The sequence below is a fragment of the Apteryx rowi genome, unplaced genomic scaffold, assembly GCF_003343035.1.
Source record: "Apteryx rowi isolate R43461 unplaced genomic scaffold, aptRow1 scaffold_442, whole genome shotgun sequence".
NCBI lineage: Eukaryota > Metazoa > Chordata > Aves > Apterygiformes > Apterygidae > Apteryx > Apteryx rowi.
Genome location: NW_020450697.1, coordinates 480,261 through 504,692, shown reverse-complemented (window position 1 = coordinate 504,692; position 24,432 = coordinate 480,261). Strand labels below are relative to the sequence as shown.

General features: G+C 45.3%; 1 protein-coding gene across 7 annotated transcripts in view; it reads left to right on the top strand.

The window, feature by feature from the left end:
* Nucleotides 1-24,432, top strand: part of TCF4 (transcription factor 4) — a 212,870-nt gene that overhangs the window by 48,766 nt on the left and 139,672 nt on the right. For 6 of the 7 annotated variants that reach the window (XM_026076922.1, XM_026076923.1, XM_026076921.1 and 3 more), the window contains 2 exons: nt 15,970-16,031; nt 18,056-18,152. The exons of the other annotated variant lie outside the window; for it this stretch is intronic. In XM_026076922.1, coding sequence (XP_025932707.1) covers nt 15,970-16,031; nt 18,056-18,152 — 159 coding nt within the window. The remainder of the gene's footprint in view (nt 1-15,969; nt 16,032-18,055; nt 18,153-24,432) is intronic. 7 annotated transcript variants of the gene reach the window in all.

The window sequence follows — 24,432 nt, the reverse complement described above, 5'->3', positions numbered from 1 at the left end:
TAAGTGAGAAAATATACTGACTTCATAACACGTTAGAGTTTTAGGCAGTATTTAATATTCAGACTCTTGTATTTTTACCTTTGCTTAGTGTACAAAAAGTAGGTTTAGATTTACATGTCACCAGTAAAAAATGCTTTATTTGGAGACACTAGCAACTTTAAATAATGGAAGAAATAGTGATTTTGGTTAAAAATCACTGGTTAGGCTTGCTGCCTGCACACTCCGCTGCTGCTGCTGGTCAGCCGCGGTCTGCAAACGCGTTCTGGAGCTGCGTAAAAAATAGTCACAATTAACATATTGAGCAGGACAACAATTGTCGCGGCCGAGCGAGCTGGAGTGCGGCGCGGGCTGTAAACAGGATGTGCCGAACCGCCCTCGCACCGGCCTGGAAATAACCTCCGTGTCCTCCGCCGGGCATTGCGCTCTGCTTTCGAGCCGCGTCCTCTCRGCCCGGGCACGTTGCTGCCACCAGCACCAGCACCAGCAGCGTGAAGGTGTATAGCAGAAAAAACCGTCCAGGTGGTGCCGCGTGCTCACGTGGGACGTTGCTGGGCAGGCGTTCGTTTGACGGGAGGACGTCATTTATTCCGTTTCACTTCTCCGTGGTTTGAGATGCTGTAGCTTCGTTTCGAAGGATGCAGTTGTCCTTAAAAGACGATTTGTTTCTTAATGACCCATCAGATGGAAGAGTGCGGAATTTGCTGAAAACTCCCCTCAGAAAGCTGCGGGCTCTCTCACAGGTGTCGTTCTCAGCAACGTTCTCCAAAGTCATTATTTGGAAAGGTGACTTAAATGATGATCTAGTGGCACAGAGCATTTTCAGCGACACTTTGAAAATTTGCCTTTTCCCGTCTTTTCCGGCCAGCGCCTCTGCCTTCCCTAGCGTTCCTAGGAGTGATTCCACTTACTTTAGGCAACTGGGCCCCGAGTCCAGAAGGATGGACCTGAAGCAGCTTCCATCCTTCCCGCTTACAGGTGGCTTTTCTTTTTTTTTTCCTAATGAATGCCACTGCAAAGGAATTGTGGCCTTCTCAGGAACAGCCTGAGACTTGAAGGCCTCTACGTTTCGTACAAGCATATGGTCAGACTGAGAAATAGCAGCTGCTGCATGAGCACAGGGCAGAGCCTCAGAAGGTGGGAGATGAAGAAGGCATCAAGAGACCCTCCTTCAGTGATCTCTCAGTTCAAAATCAAATGCTGCCATTATGTGAGTTACCCCTGGCAGGAGCTTCAAGGGTTGCAGTCGCGCCTCCGCTGTTCACGGAGGAGTGGAAATTTTCCAAAAGTGACAAATAATTTCTCAGACTTCCATTTTATCTAGTACAGTTGACTTACATTGCCTCAAAAGAGAGAGAAGAGCTCTGTCTGCTAGCGGTCTGAACACATTTGATACGAGAAGGCATGTAGGACAAATAACGAAGGTGGTAGGACAGATACTGAAAGCTGAGGAGTTTTAGCAGATATATTTGGTATTCATTGTTATCCTGTAAAAAGAACAGAAAGCTTTGGGAAAGTTCATGAAATTGTCTGGTTTGGAGAAAGAAAGCTCCATCAATGGTTGCTTATATACTAGGGAAACTAATGTGCAGGGTATGGTGAAGGTAGCCCCATTTCTCCACTGGCTGAGGTTGACCAGCGCTCATAATCTATATTTAACAGCAGCGCCGTGTAGCAGGTGCAGATGGATGAAGGTTGCATGCGAGTGAAGGGTGCCTTGTGGGTGAGCAAGGCGGCCGTACCTGTGACCAGCAGTACCTGTGACCCGGTACGTCGTGTTTGGTGAGGACAGTCATCCTTTTATTTTTTGTCAGGAAGTATAACAAGTGGGTAGCGCTTTGCGTATGCTACAGTGATGAATTAATTTGGTGTTCATTGTGGTAGCACTGATCGTAATGAATTAATTCGGCATTCATGTGGATGTCATGCCTTTTTTTCCCTTTCTTTTTTTTTTAGCTTTTCTATTACAATGCAGAATTAGTTAATAGACGCTTAAAGCGTTACGCATCCGATTCAGTTGTCATCATAACCTGTTTATGCTGTTCCCTTGTCTGGATGTTGCAAGCGTATTGTGTTCATTTTCTGGAGAAAGGCTCGCTGCGTGGCGGTGAGCAAGTCTCCGCGGCAGGGATGGCGTGGCAGCGAGACGCGGGGTGAAAGTTGCCATTCCTCTTCTCTTTGCCTATTTTTAAGTACCCGAACAAACTCCAAGGGTGCAATATGTGACGGAACCTGCACACAGCCWGGGATAAGAAAAAGGCATTTATTTCTGCAGTGTAATGCCCAAATCAGAATGCATCGTAAGTAATTTGTGGCATCGTTGAAGACAAAAGGACTTTTTCTTCTGTAAATATTAAATAGTGAAAATGGCATGAAATGTACAGTCCTTTACTCCTTTTCTTCTTTATTCTCCCCAAAGGTGCTCAGCTGATAAATATATAATACTATTTCTCTGTTCTTTTAAAGAGGGAATGTAATCGCATATTAAATATAGTATTTGCATAAATATATCTTTTACAAATGCATTTTCTTTTCCATTGATAAAATAAGTGTTTTAGATTAACTGGGAGACACACTAGTGAGTTGCAACAGTTACGGCTGGTTTAAAACTGATCTGCCTGACACGTTGTGGTGTTGCAGGAAATGTATTTAAATAGGACTTTCACATCCAGGGAGTGATATTTTGTAGTTGTTATTTAGATATTTTTTAACTGTGGGTGTTTTCATATTTAGTTCTTTCCATGTACTACGTCCATTAAGATCTTAGGCAGAAGAGGAATTCTTGCTACAGATGTTCTGCAATGAGGCGCCTCATGGACACGGACGGTTACTTGGAATTTCTTGTTCATAAAGGGCCTAATTATTAGGGTGATCTGGACCTAAAAAGGTGCAAACAGAGGAAAGAGAGTAATAGTTTTATAAAGCCAACAGGGAGCATTATGATCCTCTTATGCAACATAGCCAGTTTGACATTTTACCACGAGGCTCAGTGTTTGATGTTTTATTTGGCCGGGGAAAAACAACGTGTTTATCTCAGCACTTGTTTTTTTTTTTTCTTGTCAAACAAAAGGAAGTTGCTAAGTTTTGCTTGCAGTGAAAAGCGAGAAAACATGAGCTGAGCTTAATGTACCATAACCCCCCACCCCCAAACCAGAAAGAAAGCAGAGAAGAAAGCAAGTTTCATTAACAGGAGTGAGGCAGTTTGTGTTCAGCGTAATATGACCTAATTCCTGCCCCAGCTTTTGGTTGAACCAGAGGATGTATTTCAGAAGGGATGTTTTTTCTGCTCAAGAAAAATCTAGCCCACTGTCTCAGAGGGTAATATTAAACACAGGAGAGAGGATGCTTGGACAAGGGTGGGATGGTTTGTTCAGTCTTCTTGGTGTCAGGTGCTTGAAACTCCTTGGGTTAATAGAGTAATGTTTTTATTGGATCTCTGACTTTGCCCAACAGATGTGTGAGCAGCTTCGGAATAGGCACATGAGTTGGGTAGGAGTTATTCCCTCAAAGATCAGGGGAAGTCTAGGACAGCTTTCATGGAAACTTTGGAAGAGCTCATTTTGGGGAGAAAAATAAGGATTTACATTTTAGTAGCATTGTAACATCACAAATAAAGCCAAATCTCAGAATATTGTTGAGAATGAACACATTGCATTTTGGCACCTTATAACGTTGATGCAATACTTGCATTTAGATGCTTTCTTTGGTAGCTTTTAAGAGAGCTGGCTCAGCCGAATTTCAGGAGTCTGAAGTTGCTTACGTGCACGTAAACGCTCGTGGCGGTACCCGGAGGTCCAGGCTCGTTGCCTGCTTCCTCTGTGTTTTGCTAGCGGTGAAGCAGAAGGCCCAGGGCAGCGAGGGCTCGGCGCTGGGCCGTGTGCGGGGGCGCGGGGCACTTCCTCGGGGCGCTGCCGTGGCTGGCCGGAGCCCCAYGGCACGAGCACATCTGGCGCCCTTCAGCAGGAGGCTCCATTAAATGGCTCATTCTAAGTAGAAAAGCGAGACGTTCTCTTTTAGTGCATGCGAGGTATCCCTGCGTCCCCCGTGGGGAGGAGCTCTTTTATCCCCAAGGCTGAAATAACCCAAATAATAGGTTTTRGCAGGGGGTCGCGCGTTCCTGCTCTGCGAATTGTGGAGAACACAGACTCAGTCTGAAGTCTCATGTCTTGATGCCCATCCCAACGGGGGCACGTGAGAAAATGCACCCACACTTAGGCTGTTTGTTGGGACAGCCCCATTTCTATGGCTTCTTCTTGGCCATCAGGTTCACCCTTTTCGAATTTACAGCTTGGACTAACTGGTGTCGAGTGTATTTTTAAAAGCCCTGCAGATGCCTGCAGTTGTTCTGAGCCCAAATCTGTATCCCACCCCCGTCTCATCCCACCGGCGCCCCTCGTTCTCCTTGGAGCAGCCGCCCCACGGTTTGCATCCGCCCACAGAAGTGGCCCTAAGCCGGGTGGATTCGTCCTGGCACGGCCTCGGAAGCCGAACTAGTGCGCACCCTGCTTTGGAAATCCTGTGGCACTACGGAGCTGGTTTCTGGTGGGTTTTTCCCTTATCGGTTCGTATTCTTTGCCCCGAAACATATGGATTGTCTTACGAGAGCAAGTGTCCAGCAAAGAGGAAGCGTTTGCTAAGGGCTGTCATAATACACGTCAAATGCAAACACATCTTGGGTAGCTTTAATGTAATTTTAACATAGGTGAGATCATTTTGAAGTAGACTGAAATTAAAGTGCTGTTCTCAAAAGACTGCAGGTTTAGCAGAAAATGTCCTTTAGTTTTACTGGACATTTTTCTGCTGTTTACGTTTGATTTCCTTCCCGTGAGATTTGCATGGTTTGCAGTCGGGACAGTATCTTTTGCTTGCTGCCATTGGGAAGATTCGTGACTTTTGCAGCAGCCGGTTGCAGAACGGGCTGGACTGGTGGGGGCTGTTTTTTGGTTGTGTGTGGGGGATTTTTTTTGTTTTTTTTTTACCTCAACTTTTTCCAGCTAGACATTCCTCACTAATCTTTCTGTTTCCAAGAAACATAAATATTGGGAATTAACCAGTCATGTACTGGCCAGCGAGGTACAGAACCCAGCTGCTGGTGTGGTCTGTAAAGATGTGCTTCGGATGACCGCCTGGTGCTGAAGCGTACGGAGCCGGCTCACCGCCGAGTTTCCTCTCCACCTATAAGTGCAAAGAGTTTGCATTCTTTTTCCTATATTTGATATATATATATATATATTTTTTTTTTGGTTTGGTTTCGTTCATAAAAAAGCAACCATCCAGCGCTCAGCCCGGGCTCGGGGGGCGACGGCTCGGGGGGCGACGGCTCAGGGGGCGATGGCTCAGGGTGGCCCGCGGATCACCAGCTCCATCTCCTTCGCTTGCGCAGCCTCGAAGCCGCCGGTCAGCTTTAACAGCTAGCGGTTTAGGGACGGTTCAGGGCAAAGCAAAACCGGGTACGAGCGAAAACAGGTATTGACGTGTTCACCTTGCTTTTGTTGTTCGCCCCTCAAAAAGAGGCAGGGGAAGCGGCGTTTTGCTCGCACCGTTCGGGCGCATCCCTCCGCACGGCACGTTTGCAGGGCTCCGCTCCCAGCTCCTTCCCCTGGTTTCCCCCGGAGGCCGTGGCTCTGCACATTTAAATACGGAGGTGCGCAGGTGATTGCACGCATCGGGCTCAAGAATGCACTTTCGGGCACCTTTCGGACTGGGGCGCCTGGTTTTTCGTGAGAGCGACCCATGCGGCGCTGAGCGTGCCGCGGTCCGCGGGAGGCTCTAAGCTCTTGGAGTGGCTCATTCCCTGCGATAACCGCCGTACCGCGTGGGAGCCAGCGCTCACCTGGCCGCGCGGGGCCCCGGCCCTCCCCGCATTGCTGTGATATATTGCAGCATCGCTGCCAGCGGCTAATGAGATTACTAATGCAGCGTGACTGTGTAGCAAATTATTAAATGCTCTTCCATACGATTATTCAGCTTATTTTAGCAATTTGTGGGAGGGGACTCGTCGTAAATCAAACTCTTCATGTATTATTTTTGCTAATCAAGAGTTAAATTAAATCCAACGTTTTAAATACTGAGTCACTGAAAACAACGCTGGGCCCGGTACTTCGTAATAAGCTGCAGGAAAAAATCCTCCACTAGTGTGTAGAGGAAAGACTGAAGAAATTCACAGGTCCTTCCCATATCTTATTTCCAAACACAGCACACAGAGTTTTCTATAAAATTGTAACTCTGGCTACTTTTGTGTTCTCTGCGTATGTCTTTCTGCTGGCAAAAAGATTTTGGGTCGTTGCGCAGGTAGTTAATGTGAAGGATATAAACGCTGGGAATTAATTATCTAGCTTTAACTACTAAAGCACAGGTTTTCCCAATATTTCAAGCATAACATCATTCATTCATACAACATGATTTTTGGAGTGTTATTTTCTCAAAATAGGTAACTTTTGTTCTTCAGTTCCATCCATATATCTAACTAATGAGACTTGCAGAGGCTTGGTGTCTTAAAAAAAAAAAAAAAAGATCATTTTAGGCGGCTAACTATGAAATTGCTCACCCAGCTTTGGGCACCTAACTTGGATTTCGGGAAAGATTTGCTGTTCAGCCTGTGCATGTGTTTTGTTTGCAGCACGTCTTGTCACACGGCCGCGTCTCGCAGAAAGTCAGGGTGTTCCAACTGCGCTCAGCTTCTCCTCAGAAAGCTCATATTTTTATAGACTACACAAACACAAGCAAAAAAAAAAGAGGAAAAAAAAGAAAGAAAGAACGAGTTCTCTGTTTAGCAGCTCAGCACAGAATTGTCCCAGAAAGGAGCATGGCAAATGCGGGCGGCGCGRCGGGCACGGAGGAGCCGCGACCGGGCAGGTGCCACCTTCTGCACCAGCTTGAGAGCCTCTAAAAACACTTTAAAATCAAAGCATGCAAAATAACCTTATGATGCCAGCCAAAGACTGACGAGGGGCTGCGATTAGGGGAGTGCTGCAGGGCTTGCATGGTGCAAAGGGACTTAGCGATGCCACCATAGGAGACGTGTGTAGACAGATGGAGGAAAGACGTGTCCTCAAAGTTGGACACGAAGAACAACAAGGTCACGCAGGAGCCCTCCTGCAAGTCCACGGTTGTCTCCTAATCAGCCACCTTCACGGGTGGCCAGGCCTTAGGTGGGTCTATCAAAGCCTCCACCATCCCCTTCTGGCTTTGCCCGGCTGCTAGTTTGGAACGGGAATGTCCTTCTGCTTCATACGGAGGGAGACCTTCATCATCGAAACTGGCCAGTCCTTTAGCTTACCCAGCATCCAGGTGACCATAAATGATCATGAATTTGGAGTGGTCTAGGTTATTGGGTTCAAGTAAAAATCAAGCATTTTAACATCAGTATAGAATTATGAATATTTAGTGAATGAATTAGACAGCCAGACTTTATAAATCACATTCAATTTATGAATGAAAAAGAGGAAAAAGAAACTGTTGCTTTCCTGCTAATCTCTCTCTCCTCTCAGGTTGAACTGATCAAGAAGAGACACATTTTTCTCAGGGCCCCTTTCCCCCAGAGTGCTTCCCCAACCCAGTCCAAAACCAAAACCAAACCAAACCTTGAGTAACCTGATAAGCTGGAAAGTGTAATATAGCATTGGATGGACTAGAACCTTAAACTTTTTCTTACTACCTGCTTATAGTTTCAGCAGATTTGCTGAAAACTGATTGAATGCTGGAATTATGCAAATGCAAATGAAATGAATATGTGAAAGTCATCTGTCCTTGCAAGCACAAAGTCTATGTCATATGTGTATTAGAAAATAGCTTATGTAACTCAACTAAACACAATGTGAGGTTTTATGATCTCATCCCAAGGCAGGACAATGTAATTCTTTGTTATGAGAATTAAGATTGAGAACAGTTTAGTTTGTTTACACTATTGAAGTTTTACAGCAAATGCTGCCAAGCGGTGCCTCAAACTGTCCATGGGTATTTGTAGAGACTTTTAAAATTCAGGCATAAAATAAAATGGCCATCTGATTCAAATGAATTTTCCAATTATTTGTGGCTTTAACAGAAGCTATTGAAGTGTATTGTATATATCTGGCAGCTGGTCCGACTTCTTTGGAAAAAACTAAAGCTTTGTATCYAATCCCTTGAGCAAACCAGTGGTAAATTGTTTATCAAATAAGTAGGAGAATTTTCCCATTTCGAGTCTGTGCTGTCTTTACGTTGCTGCCCCAGAAAGGATAATTACCTGCACTTTCTGCATGGGGCCGCTGAACGGCTTCCCAACTTGCGTGCTCCTCGCTCCTTGTCCGAGCCCGAGCTGTCCCGTTGCCTGACCGTCCTGCGGCATCCCACCACCCTGGACCTGCAGCCTCCGTGGCCCACATCTGCTGTGGGGTCTGATGCTGAACTTCTGGCCTTCATCTCTAATCCTCCTTTGGTATTTGATCATCTTCTCTTGAGCTCATTTTTCATTTAGTTCTTAAAAGACATAATACTCAGAAAAAAAAAAATCTTTTGCAAAACATCATGTTACTAACAGAAAAGGTCTCAATCCACAAAATGGGTGTGTTTTACTTAATTTGTAGGATCTGACTTACTGTTTGAGTAAGGTGCTTCATAGCACAAAGAGGTAATAGCAGTCCCCAAATATCTGTTAATCATAGTTGTCTAAGTATGATAATCATAATTAGAGTCTAGGATTTTTCCACCCTTCTCATTTTTGACAACTGTAATTGTTGCAGTGAGAAATGATAAGCAAATGTTAGTATGTTCTGTGTACAAAAATGTTTCTTTAGTTGTGTAGAGACCTTGGTCCTTTTCCTTTTAATTTGAAGATATTTTTGAYTATTATATCCCCTATGCAATTACTTACATTGGTTAATATACTTTTTTTTCCCCTTGAAGATAAAATTCAAATGGGAAGAAGATGTTTGTCTCTTTCCATTTCCTATTCTATGCATTTTCGGTCATGTTAGCACCACATAGTCGACAGTCTCTTCTCAGCAAATATGCAGGGTCAGCATGCAAAAGGGTTTACTGATGCAGGTGAAGATATACTGGCCAGATGACTTCAGAAGTGGAATACTTGGTTTGCAAACAGACTACAGTTTTCCATACACTTTCAATATTTTGGTGTATTTTCTTTATTTTTACATTTTTTATGTTTCATATTTTCTGGCATATAAGACTGGATCTTTGATTCTCCGTGCTAAAATTATCAGAAAGGTAGCTGGTRTGTTTAATGCATTACCCTTTGCATTACCTTCTTTCTCCCAACAACCTCCTTGGAAGGGTGTCGTGTTCAAGCCCGCTGGGACAGACCCATACCACTGACCCACCTTCCCCTGGTGGGTTAAGGTCAGTGAAGGAACACCTGGTGCTGCAAGATGGGAGAAGCCATCAACAATTTTGGCTCTAATGCACCATTCTCCTTGGCATCTTCTCCCAATGCAAATATATTACAGCATTTTCAAGGAGATTAAGGCATATGTATTAATTTTGACTGCGGTGTTTTACCTTTTTGCTTGGAAAGGCATCTTAAGTAATTTGACACCCTTCACCAACATGGATTTGGGAGGTCTTCCTTTAACTATGGTCTTACACAACCGGTTTGCGTTTGCTGTGCAGGTAACACGTGCTCAAGAGCAGAGCACTCGGCATCTCTGAAGCATATATTCTAGTTATTCACAAAAGAGAAAAAGTCATCAGTTTAAGCACTTTCATGCTCTTAAGTGTTAAAATATTTTCCAAGTGTGTTACAGTATTTTGTAATTATAATAGTGCAGTTCTATTTCTGAGCTACAAACACAAATAACAATAAATATTATTTTGCACTTACATACATGAAATTCCAATTTGTCAAGAATTATCTTTGGCTTGACTTGCAGTTTATTCAGAGCCTTTAAAAGAATATCATCTAGCACTGAGCCACAGAAAAGTTAAATAAACATAAGTCAGTATTTTTCTTGTTCTGAAGCTGACAGAGAAGGGCCAGACTTTTCGCCAGCACGCTTGTGAGCCCAGCCTGCTTACGCAGCAGCGGTACTACGACGGCCATTAGTGGACGTGATTTTGACTCTGCTGCTCCTCTGAATATTGCTATTTTAAGCGTGCAATAGTCTTGATTCTGGATTAAGCAAACACAAATAATAAAGGTGACATTCTGGTCTTAACTGAAATCAATTACGGAGCTCCCATAGAAGTGGACTTTTGCTCTCTGCCTTTGCATAGCAAGGAGGTTTGGCCAATGAAAACAAATTGAACTCACTCCTCCTGCTCACTTTGCTCCTGGAGCATTTAAAAATATGCGTATATAGATGCGTGTCTCTTTTCTAGGCCCTCCAGCGAGCGTCGTAGTAGGGCTGTTTCGTTTGCGTAGGGAGCAGGGCCGACGGTGTGGGATGGCCAGGACGAGCTCAGCTTCCTGGCAGGGACGGGATGGTGAACGCGCTCGGTGTTACGTGCTGGGAACGGGGCCGGGATCGCTCTGCTTTAGCAAATAGCAAAGCAGCCGTTGCGCCCTCATTTCTCCTATTATCTCCCATAGCTGCTAGTTGACCATTACTTTATCAGCCTTAACATGAAGAACGTGTTTCTTTTTACATGCTTGTTGTCATAGGTATCGTCTTTCATGTGACACCTCTTTTATGAAGCAGTTTGTTTGTAATTTTGATATGCCGTTCTTAATTACTTTTGCTACTCTTCGAGTTTTCTTCTGTTTCCTTTTTTTTTTCCCCAAATCTCTTTCTGAGATTGAAGTGCCTGTAGTATCCGTGATGCTATTTACCAGGGTGAAGTATGAGAATATAATTTCCCAGCCTGTGATTTTCGGATTTCATGTATGTGCCCAAGTTTGCTGTTGGTGGTGGTTGGAGGTTCAAACAGAACTGAACTTCAGAGTYATCTAGTTTGTTGTCTCATGTTGTTGCTACAGTTTTGGATGATTTTCTAAATAATTGTTGTGGATTGTTCCTGCAAAGAGGCGTTCATTTTTTTTTCCAGATGTGTGTGTTTTTCCAGAAAAAATGTCCATTTTCTAGTCTTAAAGTCTCCTTGGGAACACCTCGAGGGATTCAGTGCAGCTTTTACCAAAGAAAGTTCAAGGCACTGAGCATTGCAGCCAAGGTTGTGAAAGCTTTCTTAGGAGATGGTGGCCTACAGTGCCGKCAATGGGAAATTGCACATATTGAGCAGTAAGTGGCCCTTTGGGTAACACAAGCTTGGGCTTCTCTCCTTTCCTGGAAATACCTGTGGGTTTGGCGGTGGCTGGGGTGGGTGCTGTCTGGAGCATCTTCATGGACTTGGGCTGCTGAATGGTGCCCAAGAGCCGCTCTAGGCACCAAAAGAAGCGCTCTGGATGTGTCCCCGTATCCTTCGGCATCAGCGTCTTCCCTGAAACCGCGGTACCTGCCAAGAGGGGCGCGTAATCGATGCAGATTGCAGCTCTGCTTTTCCAGATCATTAGCAGAGACAACGTGGGTTGCATCTAGCCAATCTCAGTCCTCAGCACTGAGCAGCTTTTCTAGATTCAGTACAGCGCTCTTTTCCCACGTCCTTTGCTTAAAACGCTTGGAGAAATTTGACCCCATTTGAACCCCAGTTTTACTATTTTTAAATAGGATTGCTGAGATGCTGAGCGGAGCTTGGTTACCTTATTTCAGCTGTATTATATTAGTCATTTACAAATCATGGTCTGAAAAACTGGCCAAATTGGTCTGTCATAATTTGCTTTTTGTAATGTCATAGTGCCTAATGTTTGTGCTTAAGTGAGGCTGGTTAATAGGCGGGAGATTCTGGCGTGACCTACGTAGCTGAGCACGTTCCTGCAGCCTGGGACGGATCTGGCACTGAGAAGGAGTCACGGGAGGATTCTGCATTGACTTCAGTGGCATCAGGGTTTCACTGCCCCGATTACCTAAGGGGCAATACTCACAGAGTGCAAAATAAATTTGCAGCATTAGGCTTAGGAGCCTCCAAGCCTTCTTGCAATATGTGTCAYGCAAAATTATTAGTAAACTAGCTAGATTAAGTATTTAGTAATTACTGAGATTTTTTTTTTTCTTTTCTGCAGCAGGAAAAATGTGCTGTTGAGTGACGTTTAGGGGGGGACATAAGTTAGCTGTCTTTGGCCTGGTGATAGCTCACTGGGTCACAGTAAAAGAATACGTATAAAGGAGATAAAAAGAGACAAGGAACACGCGTGCAAGGTGCAGGCTCCCATCTGTTCATGGAGTGCTTCGGTGCTGCACCCCAACGTGTAACCCCTTCATGGCCACAGGCAATGCAGCGCTTGAGAGCTTCGTGCACAGAACAACCCAACCCGCAAGCACTGACCCCGCTCCTGGGACACCCTAAATCTCCATCGCAGGCTGAAAGGAAAGCGGGACCCTGCTAAGGGCTGGTCGGCAGTTGTAGCCTTCTGTCTAATAGCAGAGGGCAGGGGGAGACGGCCGTGATAGGAGCACAGCAACACTGGGAAGACTTTGACCGGTTTCATTTCCATTTAAAAATACAGGAAAAATTATTTTTCAACAAATTCACAAAGGCAATCGAATTATATTTTATTACTCTTTATACCTGTTTATGCCTAAGAATAATTTCCATCTTGATAAGCTCTCAATTTCCCAGCTGAAGAACTGGGTTTGTTTAAAGAATACATCTTTCTCCCCAGCTAGAGCTTGCATTTTTATAGAGCTCCATGATGTGTGTTTTAGACTGAGTTCCTCCTTTTTGACTGTAGCTGAGATAAAGAATTAGTAGTTTAAAACAATAACTACATGTTCCACTGTGATCAAGGAGTTAGATAATCTGGCATGTTTGCTTAAGGGGTCTGTATCTTGGGGCTTTTATAGGGCAGTATTAAAGCCCTGAGCCTTCTTATTATGCCAATACCCAGAAGATTGCTTTAATGAGAAGTAAAGGGCCTTTTTCCAATTACAAGGGAATAACTGTATTAAGTTCCTGTGTTATGTCAACCTGCTTTGATTTGATTACTGCGAAAGAAATGGATTTATCTGTCAGTGTTACTTAATTAAGCCTTCTCATTGATGTTTTGCAGAGTAATATAGTGTAGTTTGCACATTTAAGTCTAAATACAAAGAAAATTGGTYGAAAGCTAAGACACGACCCCTGAAGATAAGGTACAAGAGTCATTGCTTTTCATTTTCCGATCAGAGCCCAGAACTTCTGGCTTTGGTGGAAGAACTTCAGCATTATATAGGCTCAAGTTAAAGGAAGGTAGAGGGCAAGGAATTTTCAGATCAATTCGAGGCTGCTGAAAATTTTTGCAGTCTAGGCAACTCTTATAATTATTCCGTGAGGTTAGTCTCATCTCCGCCTGGCGTAGTACGCTTGGGTGAGCAGAATGATGTCTCCATGCTGTTCTCCATGTCTTTCCTCCTGTGATGCATCCCAGAGAGTACCAAAGAAGGACAACTAGGCAGCAATTGGGCTAACCATGAAATCGTACTGGTGGCCGTAAGCGTGCAGGGACTTCCCTTCGCTTGATGTGATGGTTCACTTGGCGTGACCGTCGGGCGAGTATTTCCATGTGCTGTTGGAGGGTGCCTGGTGCCGGACGGCACGGTGCCGGTCCGTGGGGCTTGGCGCACGTGCGTGGACAGCGGCTGTTTAGGAAGGTGGCTCGGAAGTGCCCAGGCAGGATACAGACCCCAAGGGGGCTCCGTGGCCCCGGCTCCGGCACGGGCTGCCCTCCCGCGCGTGCCGGGAAAGGGTTCCTGCTCCAAACATGGCTCTGCAGTGGGCTTTTCTACGTGACTCATCAAAGTCCCCGTTGACCTCAGCATCTATATTCCTAAAATACAAATAAAAGCGTGCAATACAGCAGTCTGAAAAGCTTTGTTGCCCTGTAAATCTTGCCCCTAGCCTTAACCCTGAGTCAGTGTGAGGGGCCTCATGGATGATTTCAGATAAGCTAATTTTTCATAAAACCCGCGTGTTAATGAATGAAGTTGCTGATGGGGAGCGATGCGGCTGATGCGGGCGCAGGGTGCCGGGCGGTCGAGGCAACACGAAGCAAAGCTGTAGGAGATGCTTGGAGCTGTGCCTCTTACTAACGTGTGTGTTTGTCTCTTGCTATTTTTTCTAAAAGTTTTAATACGAATTTTGGAAGCTGGATTCAAGGGTGGTGCGATGCCCATCAAAGTCAATGGGGTAACATCCACTGATTTTTAACAGGCTGTGGACCAGGCTCTAAAGAGTTAATTGCCTGTTACATAACACAAATGACTTTTAAAAATATGCCTAATTAACCTAATAGAATGGTTGATCTGATCTGTCAGGTAAATGATACACATTTTCTTTCTTTTTCTGGGGCTTAATTAAATATTTACCTAAGAGTGCCTTGTGCTATTAACACATTCATCTGTTATTGCGATAGGAGGAACTGTAGCTGAGGGAAGGTACTAATCCGTACCGGTGTTTCGATGTAGAAGGGGAGGCGCAAGCGGCGGCAGTGCCCGTGCGCAGGGCGACCTGCGCCGAACCGTCCTCCAGCCGTCACGGCCAAACACGTATTTTTTCCAATTAGATTGAAGCTACTGCTTGTGCACGGCAAAAGGCGAGCAATGGCATTATTTCGTTAAACTGCCGGAGGATCCCTAGGAGTAAGTTGGGAAATAACACTTTAATGCACAATAATGCTGTAATAGATCGATGTCAATCAAATTTCGTGATGCCATACGTAAAATACACAATGGATTTAACCGGTAGGGTCCGGTCCGTCAGCACGCTAAAGGACGCGCTTAACTTTAAGCGTGAATGATCTCGTTTGCTTGAATCAGCCCCGGAGCGAGTATGGTTTTGGTGGAGTTGTCCTCCCGGTTCGGTCGAACCCGGGCTCACGCGCTTGCCGGGCTGCCGCTGTGTTGAGCCGTTGCGCGGGAAGAAGCATGAGATTCCTGGGTGGTTTTCGGGAAGGCTGCGGGATGGCGGCGGTCGCCCGAAGAGTCGAGCTCGTGGGCTTTGGGGGGACGAGCGGGCGCTGGCGGGCAGCACGTCAGCTTGCAGCTGCGGCGCCTTCCCGGGAAGTTAGGCTGGGACTTTTCGTGGGGCTCCGCGCTTAAAACGACACGCGGCATCGCTAGGAATGTTTTAACGGCAATAAAACCGCTTCACTGAGCGGAGCTCGTTTCTTTGCTAGGAAGAGCTTGGGGGGGAGCGCGATAAAAATGCCGGCGCCAGAGAAGGAGCGCGGGGGCGATCCTGGGAGACGCGGAGGGTGTTCGTGCGCAACGTGGCTTTCTGGCCTCGTTTGTGTTGGGGAAGGTTGGCCTCTGCGGTCCGCAGCTAGCGCCTTGYGTCCCGGGCACGCCACGGCGCCTCTGGCGTTCCCGCGGATCCGCTCTCAAACAGAGGGGGAAACGGTGAAAACACCCTGAAGCGGACCACCCAAAATTACTGGAAKATCTCCCAGCGATTGCGGTGAATTTGCTATTAAGCGATAAAGAAAGAAGAGCAACATCCCCTATGTGCTTAGGTCTAAGAATGTGCTTTTCTTTTCTTGACTTAACTGAGATACGGATACGTGCTTAAGTGCTTTTATGAAATGGAAGCCTCGATAAAGCAAAGCGAGTTACGTTCACCCTACGTATGCCTTACTTTACCTTCTAAGTTTTGTCTGTTTTACTATATTTTCTTTTTTTAATATTTGCGAATACCTGTTTTTGTGCTGAAGGTTTTGGTACAACTTTAACCGGTACAGTACAGTCACTTTTTAAACTCTCAGGAAACACTGAGCCACTGAAGTAATTTCTGTGTTTAAACCTCGGGTTCCTGAGGGTCCAGTTCATTTCTGCTGTGAATTTAAATGAGTTAATTTAAGCAGTGGGTCAGAAGCCACTACCATCGTAGTAGCCCTGTGCCTGATTCTTAATTAAAGGCAACAGGAGATTAATTTGAAACATTAATTTAAAAGTGCCTATACAAAAGGAAAGAATTATTGCAATAAAGCCTAAAGAACTTTTTTGTCCCTAGATGTAGAAGACAGAACTAGCTCAGGGTCCTGGGGGAATACAGGACATCCTAGTCCATCCAGGGTAAGTATATCTAATCTTTTTCCCCAAAGCAGACTTCCTGCATATGTAAATTTACAATCTTAAATATGAGTTTTACACCTGATTGCATAGGAAAACGGGCATGCAAAGTTGGCTGTAGTCCGCCCTCTCTTTAAAATTGCTTTTTTTTCTTTCTTTTTTTTTCTTCTTTTTTTTTACATTCCAAGCTGGTCCCGCGATTGCATTGGGCACCTGCTGCAGCACCGCTAACAGGTTGCAGGGTGCCGGTTAACCCCTAAGTCTGGCTGGTTGGGGCGGCCCCGGCCACCAGCACCCTGCACGGTGGCCTCGGAGCCACGGCGGCTCGGCATCCCGGTGGCCGCAGCTCGGTTTTTAGGGATAGCCRGCGCCGGCAGCCCGCCAGGAAAGTGCCAGCTCCCCGGCTCCGCGCGCCTGGGATTCACTCAGGCTCGGTCTGTCCACTGTGACTTTTACCCTGCAATGCCGTTGGATTCAGCCATTCCGGTCATCCCAATTCTTCCGAAATCCCAGCATCCCCCGTTCCGCGTGTTTCCCGTGCCCTCGCGGGACCGTGGCTCGGCGTTGCCCCCGGACCGGCTGCCRGCCACGCTCCAGCATCAGGACTATTCCCGTTTGCTTCCTGCAAATTCAGGCAGCACGCTCACGCTGGGCAGAGCGCGGCTTGGCGCTGGCGTATGCCCACACTTAAAGACTTTCCTTAAATTGCTTTTTGATCGTTTTCTAATCAGCGTGGAGGCTCAGAGCTTGCAAGCGTTGCTGCCTGGCGGTCAGCGCCCCAGCGTATCTGCCCGGGGAGGTGAAACGAGGTTTTGTTGTTCRTGCCGGCTCCGTCCCTTTTCCGCTGCCCTTTGGCGAGCGTTAAGGCAGCCGGCACCTTTGAGCGCGCTTGGGCAGCGTCCGGCCCCGGCGGGGAGCGAGGGAAGCCCGTCACCTTTTCTTATTCCGTCCTGTTTAGCATCCATTACGTCATTCCTTCACACATCTGTCAGTTTTATTTTTATCCCCTTTTTTTTGACTTGACACTTGTATTGCTTCCTAGGGAAAAATGTTTTGAAAAGTAAATTCTAAATTTGCACACACAATTATTTATGCATGCAAAAACTTGAATGTGAGTGTACAATTAAGTTTTGAGATAGAAAGGAAAGAGCACAAGCCTGGGAAGAATTCTGAAGTTTTAATCAAGACTGTGCATTAACTTGTGCAGTTATGCTGCAAACAGCTTGACCTCTCTGTATTTCCTGCTTTGTAAAATGACGATGGTATTTCCACGTTGGAAGAATTAGTTTCTTGTGATTTCTTCTGAAGAGAAGAAAGAAAACATTATGTAACTGCTGCGCATGGCTGATATTTGTAGTTAAATTTAAGATTTTGCTAATCTTGTGACTGAATGCACAAGACTTTCGAAAATTAGGGACCCAGCAAAGTACTGCCAGGAGCAGGAATGAAATGCCCCGTCCAGGGACGAAAGGAGCAGGTGATATTCATTAGTGACTTACCAAATTGCATGCATAAATACTAACGCCAKGGAGGATTATTTTTAGGTGAAAAGTAACTTTTCACACCCAAACAGTGTGAAACAAATTTTGAAATTTTATTTATAGGTCAGTCCATGCGTATATCAACGAGGTGATTTAGACAGCAAATCTATACATAAAAACTAGATTTAAAAAGCGAAACTTTCAAAGAAATATTTCTTTTCTGTTTTTGCAGATGTTATTAGCAATGTTAAGGGAAAGGTTTTTGTTGAATTGCACAGCACAAAAATCCAAGAACCTCATATCAATCACCGGCTCAGGATTATCCCCAGAACAAACCAAAGTCAAGTACTAACGAAATAAAAATTTGAAACAGCTTTAAAAATGTTCTGGCACACATCACTTCCAGCAGAATCAATAGAGGAAAACAATAAAAGGAATCGTAATTCTTATAGCTGGTCTGGAACTCAGAGGGGCAATAGGGGCCTGTAGGTTTCGCGAAGTGCTTGTTAAACTTGTAAAACTGTGTTTTTCCCAATCTGTTAACAGAACTATGGCGATGGGACTCACTATGATCATATGGCGAGCAGAGACCTTGGCTCACATGACAATCTCTCTCCTCCTTTTGTCAATTCCAGAATACAAAGTAAGAAACTGCATTTCCTACCTTGACTGTGGGTTTGAAAGTAGAGTAAGAATAAGCGAACCCGGAGTAAGAATCCCCAGGGTTTCGGCCGCTCGCCCTCGTTTTTGGGGTTGGCGGCCCGCAGCCGACGGGGGGGAGCGTGAATTTTGGCCGAGGCTGTTCCGAGCTGCCGTTCGGTTTGCAACGCGGGCAGTGGCGCGGTGCGGGCGGCCGAGCAGACGGTATCTGCGCGTTGTGAGAGGCAGGCGGCACTGGAAGTCGTAACTGCAACGTTTGTTGCAAGAGGTAAACGCRCTTTTGGTTGAAGTGCATTTCCTTTTAGCATCTTCTCTGTACGTCTTCGCACATCTTCTTTCTAAAGATGTGACCCGCTGGCAAGGAAAATAAGAGCGTACTCCGAACAGGGCTTTCCGGGTGGAAAAGGAGGGCTGGAACTGCAAATCTGCGTTCACAGGAGGGCGGGGATGAACGGGGGCTGCGGAAGCCCTTGGTGCCCGTGGAGGCCGGGGAAGCTTTGGCGCCCCCGAATCGCCGTCTGCCATAGCAGCAAATGCCGCAACTCCATGGAGAGAGGCTGTAATTATTCGTAAAGTGGCTGATAGCCACTTTCTTTAATTATGGTTGATAAATGAGTTTGGTTAAAGTAAATATATGATGTAAAAATATTAGTAATGCTTGTGCTTGGCCAACATCACACCCTTCTTCTGCAATCGTCAATGAACTCAGCCAATGCTTTGCTTTAAAGGGTTGTATGGAAGCCAAAAAAAMCATGGAGCTGTAACTGGGATATATCACTCTTCGGCTCCAATACATGCTCCTGAAATATGCCTTGTTTTCTAATATTGGGAAATATTTGAGTTGTTTAACATATGGGACAATGTTGCAGCTTGTAGGCATTTGTATGCATTCACGTACAAAAAAACATGGTTACGACAGTTTTAAAGGGTCTTACATAAGCCAAAAAAAGCACGGTGATTTCAACACTCCCTTCTTAAGTCAGGCCATGGGCTTCGGTGGGGTGCGGAGACGCTTGCAAATAGTCACGGACCTCTGCGAACCCCCCCGCGCCGCCCRGGGCCTTCCAGCCCAGCCCTTGCTTTGAATCTCTAGAACCTAAAAGTCTCTCTCCTCACTGCGAAGAAACGTCCCATTCCTGCCGGTGACTGCTTTTGCCAAACTTAGGGCAAGCAGTGGTTTTGCTTGGTTTAAAAAAAACAGCAACTCTGATGGCAGAGTAAGGACCTCAGCACGTTGCCTCTGAATTTATAGCTTTTGAACAGCATCATTTTTATGTTGATTAAATATTTCTTATCTGTCTTCACATTATTATTATTAATGCTTAAATCAGGACCGGGCTAGATAGTTACGTGATGAATATTATCCATTTTGCAGGAAAGAATTACCGCTGACAGTTTATTCAATTCCACGTGCTGTGCTTTTCCGTGCTGGTCTGAGAGAAGTTGTGTGCAGTTAACAAACCCACCGTCGTCTCCAGGTTTCGTCCGGGTGCCTTCGTCTGCGGGCACTTTGCTTGCCTCTTGGAGGCTGCGCCCTCTTTGGCCATGGTCCAGGCAGCCTTGGGTTTTGGTGGTTCCACGTCCGTCTTCCCCCGATAAACTTGTGTCTGCACTTGCCTTGCTTTGGCCTAATCTAAATCGTTCTCAGTTCATTCTCAACATTGTGTTTTTCAATTGTTTATTTTAAAAATGCATTTTTAAGTGGGCAGAGCCTAGCAGGGCGTCTCTGCGTTGGTCTTCCCACGAAGCCGTACGACGCTTGGCTGCGAGAACCAGCAAAGCGACACACGGTGCTCTGGATTTCTCCCTCCGCAAAGTGCCGCTTCCGTATACTGAAACACAGTTTTCTTTGCGTATCCTTGGATCCAGGCACTCTTCTAGGTATGGTTTGTTTTTCCGAAGGGTCAGTGAAGAGCACTTATTGGCCCCGAGAGCTAAACCGGGGGGACGGCGATGGCACGGGGCACGGTGCGCGTCGCAGCCGCGCGTCGTTTCTCACGCTCTCCTCTGTTTCCAGGTTCCTTCTTTGCGAACGTTTTTTTATCCTCCTGCTTACGTGCTTGTACATTAAATCGTTTGCTAATATACAGTAACTTGTTCCTAAACCCCCCGTAGCTTAATGGAGCATTTCACTGCAAGGATTAGCCGGAGGTTTCGGGCGCTGTTGAAGAAAGCTGCTGGCTTACGCGGTGACCTTTGAATCTCATCTGGGTTGGTGGCTGATATTTTGATTTGGTTACTGTGGTCATATTGTGACAGCTGCTGGTTCATTATAATTCAGTTCCTCTCCTCAGTTTGCTGCCTACCAGGAATATGCAGGTTTGTGTTGCTTCAAAGCGCTCTGGCCGTCCGGAATTGAGCCCGGCGCGCTGCAAAGGGCGAAGCGCTGCCCGTGGCCACCGTGAGCGGTGGTGGACCTTGGGGAGCGGGTCGCCCCGGCCGCCCGACGGATGGGCACGGCGGGGGGCCTGGAGGAGAACTTTCCCCGAGGTTTACAAAACTGGTTTGGTGAAGTGTGCTGAATACAGTTAAAAGGAGAGTAGGAAGCATCAGCGGCGTTTTTTATTCTTCTGCATGGACACTTTGAGTATTTCTCCCCTTCACCTGTAATATTTCTAGGGTTCACAGTATTGATTTTATCGATCTTATTGAAAAAGTCCCTAATCTACTAACTGACTGAAAAGGCTCGAAAACTTCTATTTTTGATATTGCTTTGCGACTCTCTAAAAGGACTTGCACTCTAAGAGATGTGCATCTCTTAATTTTTATAGGAGCTGGTCAACATGAAAACATGGTACGCGAAGACAAAACCTTGGCTAGTGTTTATTGTCTTTTTGTGCGGTTAAACACAAAAGGCAGAACGGGTCCAACGTGGCACCGCCATGCCGCAGGGATAACTTCTTGCTCAGGACGCCTGCCCTCGCGTGTCCTGTCCTCCTGTGCCACAGAGCCTTTCTGCTCACCCACTATGTATTTCACACAGATATCGTGAGAGGTGATAAGTTACTGTCTGGAGAACATCCCGAGTTCCTAGGATGCTCCGTAGACGTGCCAGTTTTTAATATTATTTTTAATGCTATGATAGCACTTGTCTCTCTCTGAATACTGCTGTGGTATTTGTTTTTAATCTGCACAGCTTTGATTCTGTTACTGTTATTATAAGTAGAACTGGAATTTGTGCAGATAGTTCAGTTTACCCAACGCTGCATTATAAGGCCCTGCTTTCAATTGCTAAACTATAAACATTTGGGATGAAATTTTCCATGCTGTGTATCTGACTCAGCCTGATTATTATTTTTTTAACCTTCTACAGAAATGATTTCAACATTTCCTAAAATGAGATTACATTTCATCCTGGCAGATTTTTGATTTTGTCAGTTAGTGTTTGGCATGTCACGACCATTAATCCTTTTTCACACCACCTCTGTTATGTCAGGTGGCTTTAGTTCCCTTTTGCAGCTGCAGAAGTTAAGGTGCCTGAAGAACTACGAGGGAAATACCAAAAACCATCCCGTAATTTCCAGTTGTAGATTAGAGATAGAAAAGGTTGCGATTGCGCCTTAGACCTCCGCAGGCCATTTTTATATGCCTGCATCACAGTTCTCGTTGTGTGCAGTGACACCAGAAGTGCCACCACGTGGGGAAATCGCGCTTGTGATGGCACGTATTGGGCACCCACCTTATAGGAGCGCACGTGCGGTAGCCACCTCTCTATCTTAGCATCGTCTGCTCTTTTCTTATAATTTCCTAAAGCCTTCTCAGAGCAATATAATTCATTAGTATTAATAAGAGGCAACTGGCCTCTTATTAAGCTGGCAACTTAGAGTGGAAAGAAGAATTAAGACAGGACTTTATTACATTTGCAAAAGAAAGTAACATGTGACATATAAAAAGAAATGTGACAATTTTTTAAATATCAGTCAAAGGTGAAATTTCAAGAATGACAAGCAGAACTGTTTTCCATAAAAATCTGTGACTGTCTGGCTATCCATAACATTAACTAAGATGAGTTGTAACAACAGAAAGTCTGAGTATAACAACTAAAAAGATCAAGAAAGGGCTTAAGAAATCAAAGAACTGGAAATCCCAAACTCCAGTTTTTTTTTCAAATGTTTTATGTTAGTACACCTGACACAACAGAGCACCTGCATTTTTAGGAGAAAGCAGTGAATGGATGGTGCATGACAGAAGAGTGCTTCCCAAAAGAGAAAATTGTTAAGTTGTCAAGTAGTCTCCCAGCTGCTGAACGCTCAGAAATGTTTCCACTACGCGGAAGATGTTTAGAGTGGTCTGAACATGCATTTCCACGTAGGGAAGGCCATTTCGTATGGACGCTGTATGGGTTCAGGTGAAATACTGCCAGGGAGGGGAGGTGGACCAAGTGCCACGGTTCCTCATGGATTATGATGACTGCCAAATGCAAAGAGCAAACGTCAGTGTGGTGTGGTTAGGCTTCGTGAAGACCTTTGACTTCTCAGGCGTTCATGGGTGGAAAACATGCTGAGAATGTGCAGTGCTACAGGCAGCATCGCTATTTTTATACATCTCAGCTAGGACGTGGAGAAAACAGATCCCACCACCATGAGTGCTTCCTGGCGACTGCAGCTCTCTCCGGCTTGCGGCAGGAGGTGGGAGCGGGAGGTGCTGGGGGGTCAAGGGGAAGGTCTGAAAACCTGCATTCATCTGCCAACTTTGAGCTATTTGGTGTATAAAGGGAAAACCTCGAAGCGGGACATCAAGCGCTCATCCCAGGAGGTACATCTGCTGATGGTCAACCTGGGCTGGCTGTGTGCCTGCTACATGTGCGTGTGTGCAGGCATCCCTCTCCATTGGCATATGCCCTCCTTAACCCCCGGCCCCGCATGGCCCGTCCCAGGCGAGTCTAACCCACTTAACTCACCCCAACCACTGTGTCTGAATGCTCTATGTAGATACCTGCCCACCAGCCTAAATTTGTTCCTCCAGTCCCCTCGTGAGTACAGAAGACCTCTGCTGAGATTACTGGAAGATCTGAGACAGGGTTTTCAAATGTCACCTGAATCCAATAAGATAGATCTGCTGAATTTTTTTGCCAAGTCTAGAATTGTTTCACCAACCAAAATCTCTCATTTATGAATGTTCCCAAAATTCAAAAACGGAGCTAATCTGGGAATAAAAGTGCACCCTTGAAAACTCTGAGAGCAGGTCACCATAAACAAATCTCCAATAATCAAATTAGAAAACAGCAACTAATTTCAGACTTGGTCTCTTCTGTTCCTGAATGGACGTATACCTAATTTACATATAAATTAAGGCTTCAGCAGGGGCTTGGACTACAGGATCTCCAGAGGTCCCTTCTAACCTCAACCGTTCTGTGATTCTGTGATTCATGTTCCATCCTGCATAGGAAGAGCTGTAGCAGATTTCTTCCAGCCTTTTTCTTCTAGATTAGTCTTAGTGGTTTCTTCACAACAAGGTAGAAGTGCTTCTGGATGACCCTGAGCAACAGTGTTAGGTTAATCGCATGGCATGTCAAGGCTGAGACCCTAGGAGGTTGGATGGAGCGTTGTAGCTTTCTAAGATAGCCACAATGAAATTCCTACAATTTACTGTCAAGAGGGACCTTGGAAGATGCTTTAAAAATGCTCTGTAGAAGGCACTGGCTCCCATAGCTGTTCCTGTCATGTCACATGACTGCTGCTTCTCTCCTGTCCCAGTTGCAAATGTACAAAATTAACAGGAAGAATCTGCACAGAAAAGCATTTTGTAACTGTAGATATAAATATGTCACATTTCCCAATCAAGAGTTAATGTATTTTGCAGCAAGTCAATCTCACACGCGTTGCCAGTCGGGATTCTGAACTTCAGCATTCAACCCAAGCCTCTTGTACGGTCTTGAAGGAAAGAAATTACAAGGACATTTCCATTTATTTGGGGAACGAGCAGCAGATGTATAAATAGAAACTGTAGACTGTGGCAATTAATGTCTGCATACTGAGCAAAGAATTGAAATATTATTTTGTACTACATAGTTTTCAGTGAAGTTTACATTCCATTGTATTTTGTTCTTAAACAAGTCCAAGCATTTTTAATAAGTTATTTTGTGCGACAGTTGTACTCTACGTAGCATGGCATAGACTAAAGCGGTGTGAAAATTTCTCATTTGAACTGCAAATGTATTTGATCTGTATTTGGAGTGCGAATTACAATGGATTGTAAGTTTGCAAAATATTGGCAGAAATTATTCTCTCAGTAAACAGGGAGGAAAGTTCCTCGTGCTAATA